The sequence below is a fragment of the Perca fluviatilis genome, chromosome 21 (genome assembly GCF_010015445.1).
Source record: "Perca fluviatilis chromosome 21, GENO_Pfluv_1.0, whole genome shotgun sequence".
In the NCBI taxonomy this organism is placed as follows: Eukaryota; Metazoa; Chordata; class Actinopteri; order Perciformes; family Percidae; genus Perca; species Perca fluviatilis.
Window position 1 is genome coordinate 18,405,039 of NC_053132.1, and position 17,807 is coordinate 18,422,845.

The following is a 17,807-nucleotide window of genomic DNA, read 5'->3' on the forward strand; positions in this document are numbered from 1 at the left end:
TTTATATAGTTTTAAAAAATGCCAATAAATTAGAGCACGTTTTTCTCCTATCCCGGAATGCTGTGTCAACTATAGCCAGACCTTCCTACGCAGCGCTGTGGAGGAAGGTCTGGCAATGCGAGACTAATAGCCCTCTAACTACAGGCCCAGCTGGCCCCTGTTCTATTCCAGTTGCTGCGTTCAAAAGAAAGATAAACAGTGTGTTTGTTTTATAGTGTGTGGTTGCTACCTCCTGATTGGCCAGTGAGTGCAAAGATCAGTTTCAGGGTGCCGAGGCGGAGCTTTGATGTGGTAAACCAATATTAAAGCCTGTTAGAAGAACTAGAGTTACATCCAGGTAACTACTATTTCTCTCACTGGCAGATGGATGCAGGATAATACCATGCTTTTGAGGAAGAGTCCCTTGTTCTAGTGCCATCATAATCTATTTTTCTTCTTCATTTTCATGCTTTTATACTTTATCTCAGTGATCGATACATTGTCTGGAGTGGGGTACGGTATTATTGGTAACATGAAACCACTGTATCCAAAGGTTTAAAGACCTACATTTTTAGTGCCCGAATCATACGAGAAGCCAAGAAAAGTTGGATCGATCAAGAAAATACAGGTGATGAAAAAATAAATAAAAAAGCTGATTAAAAATGTAACTCCGATGCTATCATCTTTTTTTAGCAAGATAGGTTATGCCCCAACTAATATCAAACATTAAAACAGGAAAATTGGAATAATGCACAAGAATAAACTGCCTATTAATAATAACTAATATCTATAATTATCGTACAGGAATTATCACCTCTAGGTTTTATTATACAATATTTTCCACGTGTACATGAGTTTTACATACTCAGTTTTAGTTTACAATCCAGAAAAAAAAATTCATGAAAAATGACAAAACCAATAAAAACCTTAACATTTCATCTATCAGTGAAGTACCCCATTCAATGAACAGTATCAGCCAAAGTGATACTGTTCCATGATCTAGAGCTGTAAATAATCGACCAGTTAATCAACAAGGAAAACAATTGTTAGTTGCAGGGATATTCTTCAATCTTATACCTTTTGGGGGGGCTATAGCTAGATACATTAGAACATCTACTAACAAAAGTAAAAGAAATTGGTCATGTAGGTGAAATTTCATTGTGTTGATGTCCATTATCAACCTTTTATTGTTAATTGGTCTTTCGTTTACTGATAATTTAACATATCTTCAGCTTGCTGCACTATAATAATTCAAATAAAGGGAAGAGTAATGAAAGTCCAACTTTAAATGAGATTGACTGAGAACTATGTGATAGCGAAAATTCTCATTTACTTGCACAGTTTTTAAATTTGACTTTTGCTACATAACTGGCGTAGCCTTGGCTCAGTGGTTTTTGTGCCTTGCCACTGTGACAGAGAGCAGAGACTGGCATGTGTGGGGGTTGTTAGGTTATATGCTGACAACAGCAAAGTGTTTTTCCTGATGTTTACACTTAGAGCATGAATCGCCTGAACACAACAGTAAATTGAGTAAAATAACAACGATGAATCATATTAAACAAAATTCTGATGTTGGATTTTGAAGAAAACGGCCTCAAGGAGACCTGATAAAGTGTCTCTAAACTATACGAGGCATTTTTATTCCCCAGTTTGTCAGCAGGCAGACAGGTTCGAGGCCTAGTACATAAAACATTTTTGCACAAGGAAATCAAAATGCTGCATCTAAAAATATCAGTATGGGCTATTTAGATTTCACAGAAAGCTGTGTACAGTAATATTTGCAAGTGTTATTATATTCAATTATTTTCTCAGTGGATGAGTAAACCAATACTACAGGGCAAAAATATCTTGTTGTATTGGCACAAGTAACATGCTTTTTCTTAAAAGTGTGCACATTAAGGACAAAACATTGTTTTTAGGAAAAAAAAGCTTTCATAATATTGTGTGAAAACCTTGTAGCTCCTGTAGTGTTGTTTTTTTCCCCGTTTTAACTTCAATGGAGGGGCATACTCTGCTTGTAGAAATTCAACAACCATTTATGAAACTTTTTTAAACCCAATTAATCAAACTCAATAGGTTTTCACCCAACAGTAGAAGTGCGCTTGCGACTAATGTGCGCCAAAGGATTTGTAATAATTAAATTATAAGTGAGAGGCATACAAATGAAATCCTGTCAGATAATATAGAAATGTCTACAATTATTACAGTCAATAAACAGCAAAAAAAGCCACAGCAGGCCTAAAACACAACCCACCCCCAAGACAGCTTGCCGAGAGGGCGATGAGTCCTAAATTAAATTATTTAAATTGTCTGTCACACAAGGTACACAATTGCACACACAAACACACATTTTACATTTACTATTGTCTTCACCTCCACTGTGGAGTCTCTTTGAATTCAGTTCAGATAATACAGTCAGACTTGCTGAAAATGGTCTCCTCCCACATTCGTTTTTAAATCCGCACTTTCAAAGTTCTTCATGCCATCAGGTGAAACTCCACGCTGTTGATGTACTGTTTCTGCCTCACTAAAGGCTATGGGCAGAAGATCTGCTGGTTCTATGTTAACCCTTGGTCCCCCTCTCCTCCATAAAGGTAATTATTGGTTCCGGCTGGTTGGACATACTCCTCAGTTTTGTCCCAGTCTGAGACCCAGCCTCCTCCTCCCCCCATGCCTCCGGCTCCATTGGGATCCGCTCCCTGGTTCATGGCTCCGTAGCCTCCCCCGCCACTTGTGCGATACAGCTCCTCTGTCTCGTTTGCAAGCTCATCCTCATCCAGGATGCCACATTTCTCATCACTCAGCTCCTCCGGCTCCGCCCAATATTGCTTCTCTCCAGATGCAAAGAGGCCTGCAGCCCAGAGACATGATCAGTCCGTAAGATACAGAGTTTTTGTATAGTATTCAGACTTTTGACAACCAATCTTCAGGAGATTGCACGAAGAACAATGCACAGATTGTTGCATACTTAAACACCCTAATGCTCTGGTTATGGAGGAATGAGTGGAAACAGAAATTAAGAGGGAAATATACACACCATAGAATATAACTCCTCCATAATGAACAAGCGAGGCGATAAGAAACACTCCCTGCCACTCCTCCCGCGTCTATCAAAGGAGAGTGAGAGGAAAAAAACAGGAAGAGAGATTACGAGCATGAAAAAAAGTTTGTGTTTTATTTAAGTTAAACACATTAAATCAAACCAGTCAAAGAGAGGCTTGCTAATGTATTGTGTCGCTACATTTGCTTAAACCCTGAATACCTTTTACTCTGGTCAATAAAACTTGATGCTTAAACACCTTTAGATTTAACCTTACTTCTGGCTGGGACCTCTGTTCGATTGAGCTAATTTCAGTGCAAAATTAGATTAATATCAGTCCCTCTTAGTGGTCAGTTTCTCCCTGTAGACTATTGGACATGCAAAGTGGTAACATTTAAAAGAAGTCTTTCTGAGGAAGTGGAACCTCTGCTGTTGTTTTAGAAACACGTTCTATGACCAGACTCAGTTGGAGATGCACAGTTGACTTACATACGCAGAAACACACCATCAGACAACGAACTGAGGACAGAAATGTATTTTAGCATGTATTTTACAACACAAATTCTCACCTTATGCTTTGTCATGGCACCAACTATAAGTGGGCAAACCATACCAGACAAAGTGCCCACACCGTTGGAGATACCCATGAGGATACTAGCATAGCGCGGTGCAATGTCCAGGTGGTTGACATTGAAACCTTATGAGGAAGAATAAATACAATATTATCGCATAAAATGATAGGAAATGGTTATATATTCACAAGCTTTACAAATTCTACAGTAATATTTGTGGCCAAAAGGTTTCAAAGAACAAGTTGATTAAAAGGGTCTTATTGATATCAATGTATATGCAGAATGTGTCCTGAACAGTAAGAATACAAAAAACATGGTTTCACCTGAAATTGCAAAGCCAGAGAAACCCACAGCCAGGACCAGGAATGTGATGGCAACAACTTTTGTATGAGAGAAGCCCACCACCAGCAGCAGGGTCGCCTCCATCCCAAACCCTGATGTAGAGCAATAGAATAGAAACAGAGAATGAGTTTAATGTGTTAATGGAAAACATTAAGTCTCAATGCAAGATGCTTTTTTAGGTCAACTTGAGGCCATTTTTCTTGACGCCTTCCTCTTCTCCCTTTTCAGAAAATGCTGTTGACTAACCTCTCCCCAACACTGACAGCTTCTAGAAAAGTACACTGTATGCTTCTCCATTTCACTTTGCTATCGATTTCTCTCAGTAGTTCAAAAATAGCCGACAGAGGCTTCTGCTTTTACAGTGAGTCATCATTTCCCTTATGCAGCAAATGTTTTCTCACCCAGCTGACTAAATACGGTAATTAACCCCATAATTAGCCAGTGAGGTACTGTGCAGTTTATCAGTCACATGACTAAACCAGCCTTCTGACTAAAAATAGGGCATTTACAAAAGCTTCTAATTATATCCAGATAAAGTTCTAAAATGGCATCATACTGTATATCATATTTTGAGTACATACTAATATGGTTCCAGTTTTGATGTCTTTGAAGAAAACTACCTGCTATTATGAGCACGGCAAGTCAGCTACATTTCTTGTGTACTGCATTTATCTGCAAATCTAGTTTTGCTTTCCCTTCTTTTTGGCCCTTTCTTACCTCCACAGTTCATAAGTTTCCTGACGTTAGTGGTGGTCATGATTTGGTTGGTGCGCAGATAATCAGCGATCTGGCCACCAATGGGCACGATAATGGTCATGACAAGGTGAGGAAGCGCAGAAACTATGCCCACCTAGAGAGAGAAGAAAATATATTTTATGTAATAGATTTAAGACCTCTGAGGATAGCCTATGGTCATTGAAATAAAGCGGGAAAGCAGACTTTCCACAGCTTTGACTTTTCTCAGCAGTATTATGTAATTGTAGGCCTACTTATGGAAACTTCTGTCTTGTTTCTGGGGAAGTAGGCTACAGTGTTTCCCACAGATTAGGAAGCAGGTTGTGGCGGTGGGTGGGAGAGAGAGAGAGAGAGAGAGAGAGACGCACGCATTTGGATGCTGTCCTCATCTCCTACTTCAATGCCCAACGAATCTATCTCTTTCTCTCCCCTGTCTTTCACTGGTTGAAGCCTGAAAATATTGTAAAACAAATTAATAACATAACTAATTCCACTGGTCGGACTGTTGAGCTCTGTTTCAGACTGATACATCCGGTTCAGGCTGGTCCTCATCCTTAACATGTGCCTTTTTCAGTCGCGGAAAATACTTTTCAATACTCATCTAGATTGAAGCAGCAAACATTCAGTGTAAGAGTAAAAAATGACATAACATTATTTATAATACGTTTATTTGATTCACAGCTACATATAGTGTTTTGACCTCGACAACCCAACTGCATTTTACCGCAAACTTGCGACTTCCTAAAGCGGGCACAATCGCTTGTTTGCTAAGAGTCGGGTAGGTGATTGTGAATGTGTGATTGTGGGTGTTCACGAGATAGATAGGCCTACCAACCTTTCGTGAACTTGGGAATTTCGCCAGCCGTCTTCTCTCCTTGATGGAGACACACACGGTGTTTGCACAGTGGGATCGATGGTGTTTTAAGCCTCCAACTTTGCCTTACAGGCACTAACTCTCACCGTAACCTTAAACGGCCTACCATTGTCGCGGTGCCTGGGAGGTGACGTTTAGGGGCTTAATAAAAAACAACACCGCACGGTGGTGGGAGGAAGTGTGTGTGTGTGTGTGTGTGTGTGTGTGTGTGTGTGTGTGTGTGTGTGTGTGTGTGTGTGTGTGTGTGTGTGTGTGTGTGTGTGTGTGTGTGTGTGGGCTATGTGAGCGAGACACAAGTGACAGAGTGACGGAGGAGAGCAGGGAAAGGAAATGCAGAAGAACATATTTTAAATAGCGTTTAATAATAATAATAATAATAATAATAATAATAACGAAACGCAATGTGTGGCAGCCGCTGTTGATAGGCTAGTGAGGCGGACCGCCACACAATAGTCTATGTGTGGGAAACACTGCATCTGGTTTCTGTTACCTTGCTAATCTCGAAGCCAAACACCTCCTCGAAGTATGCAGGCTGGCTGATGAGAAGCAAGTAGAAAGTCCAGCTTCTGCAGAAATTAGCCACAATGATGGCGTACACTGGCATGGACGTAAAGAAGCACCTCCATGGTGTGTTGAATTTCTGTAACACAGAAAAATGCATTAGGCTTATTTCACTGACTTGCCATAAAACAAAAAAATTGTTGTCAACCTTAATTAATGACCACTTTATTTGTTAAAAAAAAACACAGGACATTGTGATCAACAAGAGGAGGATGGGTGGAGTAAATTGAATGCATGAATGCATACAAAAATGAGCAGAGGTCACCACTGATACAGACTTTCTAAATCTATGTCTTGCTTTCATTTTGATGAAATATATTCTATACTATTATTAGAATCAGCTCACGATGTGAAGTTTGATACCCTCTTAAGTTCCACCCTTATTTCTCTGACATTGCTCTGCTTGTTTACCATCTCTACACTCTTCCTTCAAATCTACTTGCGATCTTGTCCTTATTTCAACATTTAGCATAAAACAAAAAAAGTGCTTTCACATTCAATTGAGGGAAATGTAAATGACAGGGCGGATACATCAGTACTGTTAATATCAGCCAATGTGGTGTGATAAAGTGTTTGAAACATATTGTACCTGAGAAATCTACTCTATGTACTGACCGTTACTGCATGTTGTGATGATTGGCCAATGCTTTCCTCAATATATTTTTGTTCCTCCTCAGTGATGGTGGGATGGGCTGCTGGACTTTCATAAGACACCAGGATCCAGAAGCAATACCACATGATGCCAAAAGTTCCTGGGGTGGAGAAGGGAAGGAAGGAAGGCAGGCAGGCAAAAGAGGAGTAATGTAGGTGTCAAAACCAGAAAGAAAGGTCAAAAAGAACAAGCTGTAAAAGGAGACACCTTGACTGTAGCTTCTGCCTCGGTACAGACTGGGATTGAATGCTGGTTTCATGTGTCTACACCAAGGTATAGTACTCAAGATGGGTCTTGGTCTTGAGACCGGTCTCAAGACCACTTTTTGAAAGTCTCAGTCTCGGAATCGACTGCATTTTTAATCTTTCTCAGATAAAGAGGACTCAGGATTTTAGTTCAAAATCGGTCAAGACCACAGCTGCAGGGAGGTCACTAAACTGCCTGCCTTGTGCATTGTCTGATTTATGTGTTAACATCATTACTGTGATTGGATGTAAAACTTCCTGCTTTAAATTTAACCAATAACTTGACTCATTTCTAATTTGAAATGTGTTACTGTTAAATACGCACTCCCAACAAAGTGAATGCAGGTGACAGGAGAAAAAGCTCTAGCTCTAACTTGTCGGTAATAAAGCGTAATAACGTAATAGCGTAGCAAGCTGGCCTCAAAGTCTTCAAAAATCTATTCAACCCCTCACACAAAGTGGTTTAGGAAATATTAGCTATAAATATAAGCTAGTTGTGTATATACTGGTTGGTTAACACTTTCCCATTTTATCGTGCCCTGCAGTGTGGGACTCGCACTGGTCTGGTCTTGGTCTTGTCTCGGTCTCAGCCCCTAAAAGTCTTGGTCTTGTCTCGGTCTTGATACACTCTGGTCTTGGGGATGATTTGGTCTCGATTTCGATGGTCTTGACTAAAACACTGGTCTAACATTACACAACTATTGAAATCAGTCGTAGCCTAATTATGTATTTACAGTTCACTACACAAGTTAATGTAGTTTCCCAAGTTATGGTTTGGTCTGAAAAAAGTAGCCCCTGTGTAAAGTCTCTACATTTGATTTTCTTCACCTCCAGTCTAAAGGTCCAGGGTCTCTTACCGTAGACGTAGAAGACTGATGACCATCCTGAGTACTGGACTAGGATTCCAGCTAATGGCATGGCAATCACAGCACCAGCATAAGATCCTAGAAAAAAAAGAAAGGTGTTTAGGGCTGCAATTTCAATTAATTTCAATTAATCTGACAACCTTAATGTTCAAAAAACACATTATGTCTATCTCGATATACCTGTATTCACCTTCTATCTATAACGCTCCATTTTAACACCTGTCTCTTTATACCCTGTCCCGAAAAAGCCCAGTCTGCTCTGATTAGTCCCAAATCTACACTCTTGGTGTCTCTGTACCATCATTGCAGCAGGTGGAATGATTATAACAGCACTGTAGCTGCACTTTCTACTTATAGTATAGCTGTGACATCACAACTGTACAGAAGTCCTGACAACTCGTGGACTGAGCGCTTTGATACTTTCTCAGTATTTATATTTTTTTTGAAGTTTTTGATAATATTTTGACCTATTCTTGCCTTACTTCCTTCCTTCTTTCTACCATCTTTTTCCAAGTTTTTGTCTTTTTTACAGTTTTTGTCTCTTTTTCTCATTAGCATTTAAATGTTTTTTTCAGTTCCAAGGCTTTTGTTTAGTAAATCTATCGCTAACAGCGCTGTACTAACGAAAATGATTAGCGCTGGTCAGGGGGTACTTGAAGAAACAATTCAAAAGGGGTACATTATTGAAAAAAGTTTGAGAACCACTGGTCTATAGCATGTCAAACAGTTGTGAAAAATTGCGTTCTCAGACTGCTGGTGTTGTTTGATCAACAGTCCAAAACGAAAGAAGAAGGAATCAACTTTTGAGAAACTGGAACCAACAAATGTTGATTGCATTTTTGCTTGGAAAATAACTGAAACGTTAAATCGATTATGAAAGTAGTTATCAGCTAGTAGTAAATCAGCTAATTGATTAATCGACTAATAGTTTCAGCTCTAATTGTGGCTGCATTAAACTAGCAATGTTTTCTTTAAGTAAAAACAAAAAGAGGAACAGGCACAGTGATAATGGTCTCACCACAAAAGGCTGTTGTGGCCAGGCGACTTCTTTCAAGAGGTGGTGCCCATTTTGCCCAAATGCCATGACAGGCCGGATATGAAACCCCCTGCAGGATAGGGAAGAAATGACACTATGATAAATGTTCTTAATAAAAATGTAAATAGAAATCGTTCTTGTTACCCATTTCTTGTGTTTATGAGCAAGCTATAGAGTCAATCACCTCCACAAGTCCTTGACATATTCTGACAATGATAACACAGCCAAAGTGCATCCGTGCAGCTGCAGGGATGAGCATATTCAGGCAAGACGTGGCCACTATAGCAAAGCCAAACACTCTGGAAGAGGAAAGAATAGAGACAGGAAGAAACATTCAGTTTAGTACGTACAAAAAAAATGTACAGGTATCCCTTGCATACCATTAATAGCGGATTAACAGACCTGTTTGCTGCAAACTTTTGACAGATGAAGCCTCCTGGGATTTGGGTTACTATGTATCCCCAGAAGAAGGAGCCGTGGATCATTCCCACTGTTTCTGGATCCCAGTCAAACTGAGCTTTCTGTTGGGAGGCAAAACATTATCAATCTGCACATGTACCTGAATAAGAGTTTGATCCCTGAAACATACTGAGGTGATATTTTATCTGCCAGAACAGAACAGCTGAGGGAAGAACAATCAAAACAAGATAACTGATGTGATTGACAGTGATGCAAATAACGGCGTTACTTTTTTTCAGTAACCCATCTTAATAACACCGTTACTGCCAAAAAATACGGCGCGTTACTATAATTGAAGCTGTTTTTTTCATCAGACCAAATATAGATCTCTGAGCCAGAGGCAAAGACTTTTTTTTACTGTTCATCCTTGGTTAGTGGGCAGTGCACGACACACGACACATTTTGCCTTTAGTTAATTGATTATGATTATGATAAAACACAGGACAAAGATTTTAGGCAAATCTAAATGTTTTTATTTATTAACTAGAACAATATAAAACAATGTAACGGTATAAAAATAATAAATTAATATAACAAAATATAAATATAACAATGTAATGCAAATTGGTGGTGTTACCACAGTGGCAAATTACTTTTTGGCACACATCACATGTGGTAGTGTCCGTATCAGCTGGAGTGAATAAACTCCAAACAGCACTTCTCTTTCTTTCTGCCATCATCACGGGCTTCTCTCACTGTTCTGACTCTCCGCTCTCCGCCTTTGGCAGAGCAGAGAGGGGGAGGGGGCAGAGAAGAGAGAGAGAGAGAGAGAGGTGCGCTGTTTGCACAGACTTGCGCACAGACTTGGAGAGACGCTGTGCTCGCATGAAGTCGAAGAGAAACTGCAACACTAGTATTGATCTCATCACGACAGTACCGGTCCGATACCAATACTCATTTTGGTATCGATACTATCGATATTTAGATCGATACGCTCAGCCCTACAAGCGAGTCAGTCAACGAGAGAGAGACAGGTATGGCGTTATGAAATCAAGGAGAGGGTTAACTTTTTCTGCTACATATTTCCCACCGTGGTCAGAAAGAACAGGGGAGACACTTTGTTTCTCTCACTATGACTCTAGAATCGCTACTCGCTCGAAAGCTAATCCCCGTCACTCTCTCACTTCTCCCTCGCTCTATCACCCACTCCCCACACACACACATACGCCGGCTCGACGCACAGTGCACAAGTAAAACAGGCCACTTACGTTATTTGCACTACAAAGAGTGTATATATATATATATATATATATATTTGTTATTTATTTTTGGTATAGTGCTTAACAAGCATAATTTTGCCCAGTTGTGGCCTGTTGAGGTGTTGTGTTATTTGTATCGATCCACAATATAAACATAATATCTACATACATGCTTGATACATACATGAAAATAGTTTAGATTTGTGTACATTGTTTCTGTTAATAATGTATTGTATTAAGTGTCCATTTCATTATAATATTCAGATTTATCACAAATAATTGAACATGCACATGTATTTTAAGTTCTGTTAAAGAGGGGTGGAGGTGGTGTCACATTTGAGCATTTAAAAATGTACTTGAAAGTAACGCAATAATTACTTTCTGAAGTAACTAGTTACTTTCATAATTTGTAACTGAGTCACTAATTTAGTTACTTTTTGGAAGAAGTAACTAGTAACTGTAACTAACTTGCCCAACACTGGTAATTGATTACTGGTCTCCCTGGAGCATATGCTCGACCCCTGATCTATCTATCCATCTAACATTCCTTCACATCGCTTAGCTGTGTCAAACTTTAACGCTGATCACCCCACTGACTGTAACGTTGACTGACAGACTTTAGGATGACCCAATCCTTTGTTTGACCTGACCATTTCCATTTGCACCATTAAAGTGCAAGACTGTAAAAGTAAGAGACTGTAAACTAGTAAAAACTTTTCCTCATGGATCTCACTTTGAAACAGAAAAGGACTTTTCCCATGCAACGTTGGAAGTGCACTGCGGTCTAAAATGTCATTGTGTACTGTAGCATTAAGATTGCCCTTAGTTGGGATAAAGGGGCCTATCTCAAACTATTTAAAAAAACAGCCCCAAACAAAAAGTGCACAAAAATCAGAGAAATCCACCACATACTTTTGGCACTATAGTGTGTCTCTTATCTCATACATAAATAATCTAGAAACATAATCATATTTATTTTGCCTTGCTGTTGTGGACTTCCCAGCTCATCCACTGCCACTCACCACTATGATCTCCTTGTTGTCTCTGAAGACGGTGTGGCTGTTGACCATGCTGACGATGGCCACGCCCAAGTTACATCGGATACCAAAGGAGATGCAGAAGCCGAGGCCAGAGAGGATGGCGATGATGTAGCGCCTGGGCAGGCCGAAGCATGTGCAGTCCACTACGGGCATCTCCTTCTCCTCCACCATCTCCGGCCGTCCCTCCGCCGACAGCTCGATGGTCTCGCCATTTTCCTGTTTCTTCTCAAGAGCTCTGTTAAGAAGGGATTGGAAAACCCAAAAGGGAGGGAATGGAAAACATAATATGTAAAAGTATTGTAGTTTAGACTCAAGTCAATCACTTTGTTCTGTATCAAGAATATACACACCGTCACTTAAAGTAAGGGGTAGTGAATCTGTTTTCTTAAGAAGTTGTTTTTAATAGTTTGATAGAGCCAAAATCTTGGTATATTTCTTCTGTTACCTTGTGTAGTTTGATGTGATTGTCTGGGCTATCTATCACTTGCAATATCCCTTTGCAATGTTGTATAGCAACCCTTGCCCTATCAAGATAGCTTTCCACAGAAGCAACCTGGCCAATATACACCAAAACACACTGATATTTGAGGGAAACAGTAGTCAGTGTACTGTTTGCTGATTCAGCTGATTTATTTTTATATATTTGTTTTTATAAAAAAAAAAAAAGTCAACTGCCCAACTATAACAGTTATTGAGCTCTCAAAATGAAAATACATTTAGTTAACTCTTAGATTTATATATTCCGGATTTTCTTTAAGAGCAAACAGTGAGCCGGTGAGCCACCCAGGTTTTCCAAACTCTGGTTGCTGCAGTGAAAACAGATCCTGTTCTTGTAGACTGACAGCTTGGCTTCATAAAAGATGTTCACACAATCTTTCGCTGTCAATTTGACTGGTAACTCTAGCATCTTCACAAGAGACAGTCAGCACAGTTATCTGTCAGCCTTCCACCACTGGAGCTTGCTGACATAACTTTGACTTATCCTGTCTTCTCAAGGTGTTAATATATCGGGTATTGTTATTGCAGGCATTCATCTCCTGACAGAACTGGCCGAAAGGGAGGAATACAGTGTGAGTAAAAAAAAAATCTAAAATCTAATCCTGGTGCATCCATGCCCCTCTTCTCCTTCCAAACAAGGTTAACCACTCCACTCTTTTTTTCTGTTTTTGTCTATAACATCCATATGGCTTGCTGAGAAACCCTGAGAAACCATGACCTCTGCCAGCCTCCAGTCTAACAGGCATCAAATATGTATCTAAACACAGCAGGTCTTCTATAAAACATGACATGTGCAATGCTGAGTTCTCAGTTCAGACTGGAGCACTGCAGGTCCAGATGATACAGCATAGAGCCCCTTTTATATCACATCTTTATTTATTATACATACTTATGTTTTCATATACCTACATGTAAAGGTTAAAAGCAAATATCCCTACTGCCTCTCATTTACTCTGGTAAATGTAATTCACAACCACTGTAGAGAGATACATACAGTACATAAGAGTGTATATCAGTCCACTCAGCCCTGCAGCTTTTAGCCAAAATACAACACCCAACAGCGCAGAGCATGAATAATGCTTGGATTGGGGGATGGGGGTGTATTTTATAGACTACTTTATTTGACAGCTGGTTGTACAGTACAGAAAATAGGACTGGGATCCTGGGCTAGAACTGAACCACATTTAAGTGCATTATGATTCTTAGCCGACTGAGCCATGGGGGCGCACCATTAATAACAGTGCTCTGCTCCCACAGCGGCCATTGTGAACATTCATCGTGGTTAGGTTGAAAATCTCTACTGTAACTGGAAGAACAAGTATAGACTGAATACTGTATGTGAGATTTACATCATATAAACATATGGAAACTGACAAATTATTATCAGTTCCTCAGGGACAAACGCACTGAAATTAAAATGTGTTATCTGTGCAGTAGGTCAGTGTTTTATGGTGACCACTGACAGTATAATCCTGTGCTGTTTGGCAATTTTGACGCAATAGCCAAAGTCAAAACTGCAGGCTGCCCCAGAAAGACCCCATTACAACAACGAAATGTTGTAATGCACAAAAATAATAACCACAGCTTAAACCATAAGGGCACTCGGAGAGTGCAGACCTCCGCCAAAGCCATGCCCTATCTCACAATGTTAACCAAAGAAAAAAAAGCTGCAATGTAGCTTACAGTAAACTAGCACAGAAAAGCACTGGCTGCTCTTTATACAACCATTATTGCAGCTATCTAGGTCCAGAAGATGTACTTCCCATAGAGACTTAAAATTGACATGGATACTAACATATTGAGTGACAAAAAAACTGGACTTTTTCTGAGCAGCCACCTAAAAACTCCCAACAACAGTAAAATAACAGCTACACAGTTATGCAACATACATGCTTTATTAGTTACTGTAAGCAGAGGTTCTAACAGTCTCCGACACTGATCAAGTATTAATGATTCTCACTCTTGAATTATTAATATCTCTGGCTCTCTTGGACTATTTTTGTCTGGGCGGGCTTCTGTCTTCATTCTTCCTGTCTCCTCTTCATCTTTAACCCTGCCTTTTATCGTCAACTCCCCTGGCTCACTCACAGTCTCGCACAACAATTCGCAACATTTCCTTCTTCTTCAACACCAATTTATTTCGCAGTATCCAGAGGATGTCCACATGGACTTTTCATTCACTGCAATACGATTGCCAAAATGTACATGCCTGTATTTCACATGTACTGCATCTGCTGCAGTGACTTTTCATGACTGACCCTGAGTTAAAGAAAAGCCGTTGTAATCCTCGCAAGCTACCTGATGTTCTCTCCGTTCTATTAGTTACACCATGACAACGCTTCTGTGAACCAATTCAAATCGATAAAAAAAAGTGCTCGGTTTTTAATCATATAGGAATATAGGAAAGCTGAATTCCCATGACCTATTCTAAGTGAGTATTCCTGGTTCTCTCTCCAAGTTAATCTCTTAATTCATACATCAAGGACAAATGTCTGGGTGGTTCAGCAGCTTGGTTCACAGTTGAGTCAACAGCTTGGAATCATTGATTGGATAAGAGAGAGTCAAATAACTGGGGAAGATTGTTTTAAAGGTTGAAAAGCTCCTCATGGCACTACTACGAAGGACCTCCTGCTGGACTTCAATTGTTAGAATATCAACTGTGGACTGTTACAAGCACTGTAGTCACACAACTGAAGTACACTTTGGAGATCATTTGCATTAGTTAAATGAATTGAATTGTTATACTGAGGGCAGTTCATTTAAGTAAAAGATTCAGGAATGAGATGCAGGAAGCACAGAGGGGAACTGCACATTATTTATTTATAAATATCTCTAGATTTGACCTGCAATGATTAGTAAATTGATACATTAGTCAGTCAGTAACTATTTTGATAATTGATTATTAATTTAAGTCATTTTTATGTAAAAACAATTCAAACATTCTCTTGTTTAGGGCTCTCAAGTGTGAATGTGAATTGTCATTATAGTAATGTAATTTGTTGGGCTTTGCACAGCTGTTTGGACATAACAAGACATTTCATGACATCCCCTTGGGGTTTCGAAAATGTGATGGGCATTTTTTGTTGTTCCCTGGTGTTATATAGACCAAACGATTACAGCCCTTATATAAATAGCTAAATGACAGGTGACTTTATTAGCTCTACCTCAATGGGATAAAGCTTTTGTTTGGTCTCACTTATGTTGACTTCAGGTGATTTAATCACTGTTGTCTAATAGCCTAATAGGAAAATACTAATAAGAATTGCTATAACTAATAGCAACACGACCGAATAGGGAAAACAATGAAATACAAATAAAAGACCGGATACAGCTCCGTGCAAAAAAATAAAGAATACAACTGTCAACGCGGCTATGCCTGCTCTCTGTGAGCCCGTTAAGCATGCATGTTGCGTGCAGAGAACAGCACCGGGGGACGGGCCGGTGCGCGTTACGCACGGCAGCAAGGTACCAAGGAAGCACCTGAGAGCACGTGCGCTCCAAGTAAATGAAAGCTAATATATATATATGGAGTGGCCTAATCCTGGCTATGAGGTGCCCTGACGGGGGAAGGGACACGATGACGAGCTGTCGGGCTACTTAGAGAGAGAGAGAGAGAGAGAGAGAGAGAGAGAGGTGTGCAAGGTGTACGGCGTGCGGGGATTTACGTGGGCCGACAGCTTGGACGAGCAGAGGCTATTTCTGGAGAGGATTTAAGTGTTTAGACGCTACATCAAATCCCGAGAGGAAGAAGGGGAGTTCATCAATGCCTTCTCGCGTTCAGATATCCATCACTGGCCAGACTCCTGATTACCTCACACACCTTTTCTCAGCGAGGAAGTTGTGTCACGGAATTTACAGCTTATTGCCATTAGGACTGGTTATAAAGCAGAGCTATGGAAGTTCTCAAAAACTCACACTTGAATTCTTTGCGCGTGTGTCTTGTGGGTCTAAAATGCCACATGACGTCAAAAATGACCTATTTCCTGCCATGTTACCTTGGTCCATGAGCCCATCAGTCCCATCATCATAAGTTTGGCTGTTTTTGAAAAGTTGAAGCCTTTACCAGAGTGAGGGTTAATGAAGGTCTCCTTAAGCTGTCCCATAATGACAGGGGAGACAGAATAGCAGGCCGCAGAGGCCTGTTTTACACTCAACAAATAGTTACTCTCTCTGGAAGAATGGGCAACCTTATCAAACATACTTTGTGTAGAAACTGAACAACATTGCCAGCCTCCACATAAAACCGTGACAAGGCTTCCATAATTTAACAATGTGAAAACACTGCAGAAAAAGCCTGGAAGAAATGAATTCAGCTATCGATCCGAGGTTTCAGCTTACACCGATGGGCCTAAAATGAAACTTAATTCTGTTTATTTGTTCCTCAGATGCAAAGGAGAAAGAGACTTTAGGAGACTTATTTTAGGTTTTAGATTCACAGCATTTGTGTGCTCAGAAACAATATGTGTTAGTTTTTTTTCATCAGCCACTGCATGACTGCAGTTGCTTAAAGTGATAAATTATGTATGCCAGTTTCTTATGTGACAGATTCAATAGCCTATAGAGGGACAGATGTTGTGGCAGGTCATCCAAAAACACTCTAACCCAGGCCTCTGGACACCTTGATCTACAAAGGAGCAGTTTGCTTCTCTATTAAGACAAATACTCACATACAATCACGTTTAAGCCACTGTAGACTGGTATAAATTCATTTCAAAAGATACACTTTCTTTTTTAACACAAGGTAATCACACCTGCAGCATTTTAACATTTTCCAGTTGTAATATGTCCCAGGGAGATTCTACATACCCGTATATTTTCCCGAGAGTCCTGGCCGCCACGACCTTAAACCTATCCGGCCGGATCTCCATCCTCACGACTCCAGGATCCGACCAATGTGCAGACTTTGCGCGCTCCCGATTGAGCGCACAGTCTTCTCCTCTACTACCTCCGCCCCTTGTTTCTCACTCACACATTTAAAAAAAAAAAAATAAATAAATAACAACTTGACTTTACTGAATGACTCCTTAACCCGCAGTTTCCTGTGCAGTGGAATCTGTAGCCAGCGACCCTGAGATTTAATCTGCTTTAACTGTCTTTATACTGTCTTAATGACCCGTGCAAACATTGTCAGTCCCACTTTGAGTCTTTAACGTCCAAATGAACTTCTTCACACTCTTTGGTATCCGCTTTAGGTTCACACCGCTCTGGAGGCAACTTTCGACAGGATTCGTGGACAAACGGTTGCTCTGGCCGTGGTCCTGAAACCAGATTACCGCTGCCTGCGCGCTAATCTCTCCAAATTGTGTGTAGTGAGTGGAAGGTAGCATGTCACTTCCTTTCTCGCAGCCGGGCGTAAGCAATGACTATTCAAGCAGCGGCTATTCTTGGACCGGCACAAGCCTTGAATAGAGGTTAGATAAAACACTGCCCGATCGAAGCATATTATCAGAGTTCCCAGGTATCGGCTATTTGTAACAGGGGAGGGGCAGGCTGCTCCCGGGATGCTGTTATGATTCCTAGTTGGATTTATTTGAGATTAAATGACTTGAGATTCTTTATCAAACAAATGTAAGGACTAGATCCACAGTAGAAGAAAAAAAAGAACGTGATTTAAAAAACAAAAAAACAAACGACAGGTTCAAGATTTTGTGTTTTTACTTTCTCGTCTCAGCTATGAGTCCTGTGCGTCATACCAACAGTGGCAGAGCT

General features: G+C 40.2%; 1 protein-coding gene across 1 annotated transcript; it reads right to left on the bottom strand.

Moving 5' to 3' along the window:
• Window positions 1-772: 772 nt before the first annotated feature.
• Window positions 773-17,422, bottom strand: LOC120551443 (vesicular glutamate transporter 1-like). Its single transcript, XM_039788867.1, has 13 exons — window positions 16,905-17,422; window positions 11,583-11,835; window positions 9,305-9,423; window positions 9,087-9,201; window positions 8,885-8,972; window positions 7,858-7,944; window positions 6,719-6,855; window positions 6,033-6,182; window positions 4,651-4,783; window positions 3,915-4,025; window positions 3,589-3,716; window positions 3,017-3,086; window positions 773-2,830 (listed from the first exon to the last, which is right to left on the bottom strand). The coding sequence occupies exons 1-13, from the start codon at window positions 16,964-16,966 to the stop codon at window positions 2,538-2,540; spliced, it is 1,746 nt and encodes a 581-aa protein (XP_039644801.1). The 5' UTR covers window positions 16,967-17,422; the 3' UTR covers window positions 773-2,537.
• Window positions 17,423-17,807: the final 385 nt, after the last annotated feature.

Coding starts and splice junctions, on each gene's coding strand:
- LOC120551443 (XM_039788867.1), bottom strand. CDS start 16,966: ATGGAGATCCGGCCGGATAGGTTTAAGGTCGTGGCGGCCAGGACTCTC. Junction 11,836..16,904: donor ACTCTCGGGAAAATATACGG/GTATGTAGAATC, acceptor CCTTCTTAACAG/AGCTCTTGAGAAGAAACAGG. Junction 7,945..8,884: donor GGCCACAACAGCCTTTTGTG/GTGAGACCATTA, acceptor TTTTTTTTCTAG/GATCTTATGCTGGTGCTGTG.